The 3,618-nt window shown below is 50.1% G+C and overlaps 1 protein-coding gene across 1 annotated transcript; it reads left to right on the top strand.

Moving 5' to 3' along the window:
* The first annotated feature begins 1,621 nt into the window (after positions 1-1,621).
* MOS (MOS proto-oncogene, serine/threonine kinase) lies at positions 1,622-3,181 on the top strand. Its single transcript, XM_069218899.1, has one exon. The coding sequence runs from the start codon at positions 1,758-1,760 to the stop codon at positions 2,880-2,882; it is 1,125 nt and encodes a 374-aa protein (XP_069075000.1). The 5' UTR covers positions 1,622-1,757; the 3' UTR covers positions 2,883-3,181.
* Positions 3,182-3,618: the final 437 nt, after the last annotated feature.

The following is a 3,618-nucleotide window of genomic DNA, read 5'->3' as shown; positions in this document are numbered from 1 at the left end:
GTAAGGGGGCCGCAGTGGAGCTAAGATGTCTGGATAAGCAAGAATTATGCCTGGTATGCAAAGTACAGATTTATTTAGGGCAAAGGCCAACCGGGGATGGGGTGCTAATTATACACAACAACAGTGACTACGTGAGCACTTTCCAGCTGAAGTCAATACTAAAGAGGGCGCTGACCAGAGCAGGACTGCAAGCAGATGATTTTGGCACACATTTATTACGGATAGGGGCAACAACAGCAGCGGTACAGAAGGGGATCCAGCAACAGGCATCAAGGCAATTGGGAGATTGAGCTCCAACGCCTACAGAAGCTACATCAGAAGGCAGCAACCAGGGCAGAAGTAGATCATCCCACACCAACTAGAGCCACTCCATTATAGAGGAGCTAGGACACAGGGGAAAGGCTGGGGCAAGGGGAAACAAGAGCCTGACATTCTTGCACTTGCTTCACCTACAGGTATTAGACAAAAAAAATATGGGTGTCGGTCACTCGTTTGTGCGGAGAACCCGGAGGGAACTCTGTCCCCAGTGGACAGACATTAAATGGTTCAGGATGCCAGGCATGAAGTGGGAGCACCTAAAGCCAACACTTGAGAAATTGCTGGTTTCATTGCAGTGTAAGCCAGACATGATAATCATACACCTGGGAGGCAACAACCTCGCACAGCTAGGCAGGAGAGAGCTCCTTGAACGCATCGGGGGAATATAATTTTGATAGCAAGGCGTCTCGGCAACACAATGTTGATCTGGTCAGAGATTTTGCCAAGGCCGAATTGGAGGGGGGCCAAGTCGGCACAAGCTTTAGACAAGTTAAGAAAGAAACAATGTGGAAGTTAAAAATTCTGTTTTTCCAACGGATGGGACAGCATCCGGCATGACCTAATCAACCTACAGAGGCCAGAGTACTACAATGACGACGGGATACACCTGTCTACAGAAGGGATGGAAGTCTTCTGGGCCAACCTTTGGGAAGCTATGCAGCTAGTAGGATGTGAATAAAAGGTACTGAATTGGAGGGGAGCTGCCTATGGGCGATAACCCACAGCCAGCATGGCAGAAAAGAATGTTAAAGAGGATGGAGAGGCCACCCATCTCAGTGGGTGGCAGGGCTACTTACCTTGGGATGCCTGATGGCAGGGTAAGGTAGTCATTGGAGGGGGTAAGTGAAACATGGAGCTCGGAGCCCAGGTCCATTGGAGGGCTGGACTCAAGGAGTTATCAAATGTACCGAGTTGCCTAAAGGTAAAAGAGTACACCCTACACAAAAGGACAAAGGCCAGCACCAAGAAAAATATACTCAAAGAACTAACAGTTTGAATGATTTATAGCTAAGTGATTTATGGGCATCTGGAGTACAAAATACTTGATTTATGATAACCTCTAAGCAAGGATTTATGACCATTGATTTGCATAAATGTAAAATGATTTATGACATGACCTGTAATTCGCAAAATTCAAATTGATATATGACCGACCCAGAGTTTTGGTCTGAATGCGATTAATGTCAAAGAGATATGACTAAGTGATTTATGGCCCTTGAAAAGATGATGAGGGGGGTCTCGTTAAAATCAAGACATAAATATTATTTCGGGAGCAGGCCGCATGGTGGGGTTAACCTCTGTAACAAGTGATTCCAGCTGTCTCTTGTTGTTGCGCAGCACGGGGCCCTCCCTCAGCGCGTAGACTAAATGGCGCCTCCGTGTACGTTACGATGAAGTAAAGTGGAAGGACTGTAACGCGCACACTATTCTGAAACATTATGCCGTCCCCTGTACCAGTTGAGCGCTTTCTCTCGCGGGAATGCTCACCATCGGTGGAGCCGCGTGCCTACAGCAGCAGCCCGCTCGTTCTCTTCCGCAAGGGCGGCCCGCTGTCTGTATCCACCTCAGCTGGCCGGGAGCGTCGCCTACCCCCACGCCTGGCTTGGTGCTCCATCAACTGGTCCGAAGTGTGTCTACTGGAGCCTCTGGGGGCCGGAGGTTTTGGACACGTCTACCGGGCAACTTATAATGGCGAAACGGTAGCGGTGAAAAAGGTGAAGCGCTGTGCCAGAAACCGTCTGGCCTCCAGGAGGAGCTTTTGGGCCGAACTGAACGTCGCGCAGCTACCCCGCCACGATAACCTAGTGCGGGTGCTGGCGGCCGGCCCTTGCGGCCCAGAGGACCCCGACAACCTTGGCGCCGTTATCATGGAGTACGCGGGCAGCTGCACCTTGCACCATGCAATCTATAGTAACCAAACCCCCGAATCGGCCTACGACGCAGAGGGGCAGCTTTGGGAAATCGGAACCGGCGCCGCCATCTGCCTCCGTTATGCCCGCGATGTGGCCCGCGGCCTGAGCTTCTTACACTCTCACAGCATCGTGCACTTGGACCTGAAGCCCGCCAACGTACTGCTGGCTCGACAAGGTATCTACACCTGCTGCAAGATCGGAGACTTCGGCTGCTCGCTGCGCCTGCAGCACCGCGAGGCCCGCGCTCATCCCGCCACCGCTTGCCAGATTGGCGGCACCTACACTCACCGCGCCCCCGAGCTACTGCGCGGCCTGCCCGCCACCCGCAAGTCGGACATTTACTCCTTCGCCGTTACCTTGTGGCAGATGGTGAGCCGCGAGACGCCCTTTACCGGAGGGGAAAGGCAGTATGTGCTCTACGCCGTGGTCGCCTATCACCTGCGGCCGTCCCTTACCGGGCCCTCATTCAGCTGCCCCGGGGCCCGAGGAGCCCCATTCAAAGGCATCATCGAACGTTGCTGGGCAGCGAAGCCCGAGGAGAGGCCCGGGGCCAAACAGCTTCTCGAGGAGCTCAACGGCATACACGACCCAGGGCCGTTCGGGCAGCCCTTCCGTTTAACTGACAGCGCCGACTCTGACCCTCCTGGCTGACACTACTAGACTGTTACTGACTCCCATGGGTATAATGGCCTGTGTCAGTGACATAGTCACTTAAGGAGCAAGCACTTACAGAACAACTGTTGTGACAGTGCATACGCATTTGCGCCTATCTTGAGGCCTTTGTAAAACATAAACAATTGTTAAATACGATCTTCAGATTAATATATTTTTATTTATTTTTATTCATGGTTGTATATGACGTTTACTGGCACACTTTTTATTGCTTGTATTTTCTTTATTTTATTTTTTGGGGTTTTCTGAATATAACGAAGAGAGTGAAAAAGAACAACCTTGTATTAGTAATAATAAAAAAAAGACACTGAAACGTGCGTTCTTACTAGCTTTTTTCCTTGGTTCTCTCTCACCTGTATACACAGGCCCGGTCCATCTCCTTTCTATCGTGCCCATATAGTGGACAAATTACGATTTATTAATCGTTTTCAACTCTTTGACAACCACGTGGTGCCAAGCAAGACTGAATTACATGTTCAAATTTTAGAGACGGTGAAAGAAGATTAATGACTTGCAGTTACATAAATAAATCGCACATAGTTTAATGCACAGCCAGAACTATGGCATTATGAGTGGAAGTTCTGGTGTCAATACAAAACGAGAGACGAGCCATTTTATGGCTCACAAGCAGTAAAAGTGGTCGCACTATCTCATCTTGTGCCTAGTAAAGCTAGCCTTTCTCACAGGAGCCAAGCAAGACCAAACAGAAAGACCT

This window comes from Pleurodeles waltl, chromosome 2_2 (genome assembly GCF_031143425.1).
Source record: "Pleurodeles waltl isolate 20211129_DDA chromosome 2_2, aPleWal1.hap1.20221129, whole genome shotgun sequence".
Taxonomy (NCBI): domain Eukaryota; kingdom Metazoa; phylum Chordata; class Amphibia; order Caudata; family Salamandridae; genus Pleurodeles; species Pleurodeles waltl.
The sequence above is the reverse complement of the archived record's forward strand: the minus strand, read 5'-3'. Positions and strand labels throughout refer to the sequence as shown.

Bases quoted from the DNA above. Each gene is read 5' to 3' on its own strand.
- MOS (XM_069218899.1), top strand. From the start codon at position 1,758: ATGCCGTCCCCTGTACCAGTTGAGCGCTTTCTCTCGCGGGAATGCTCA.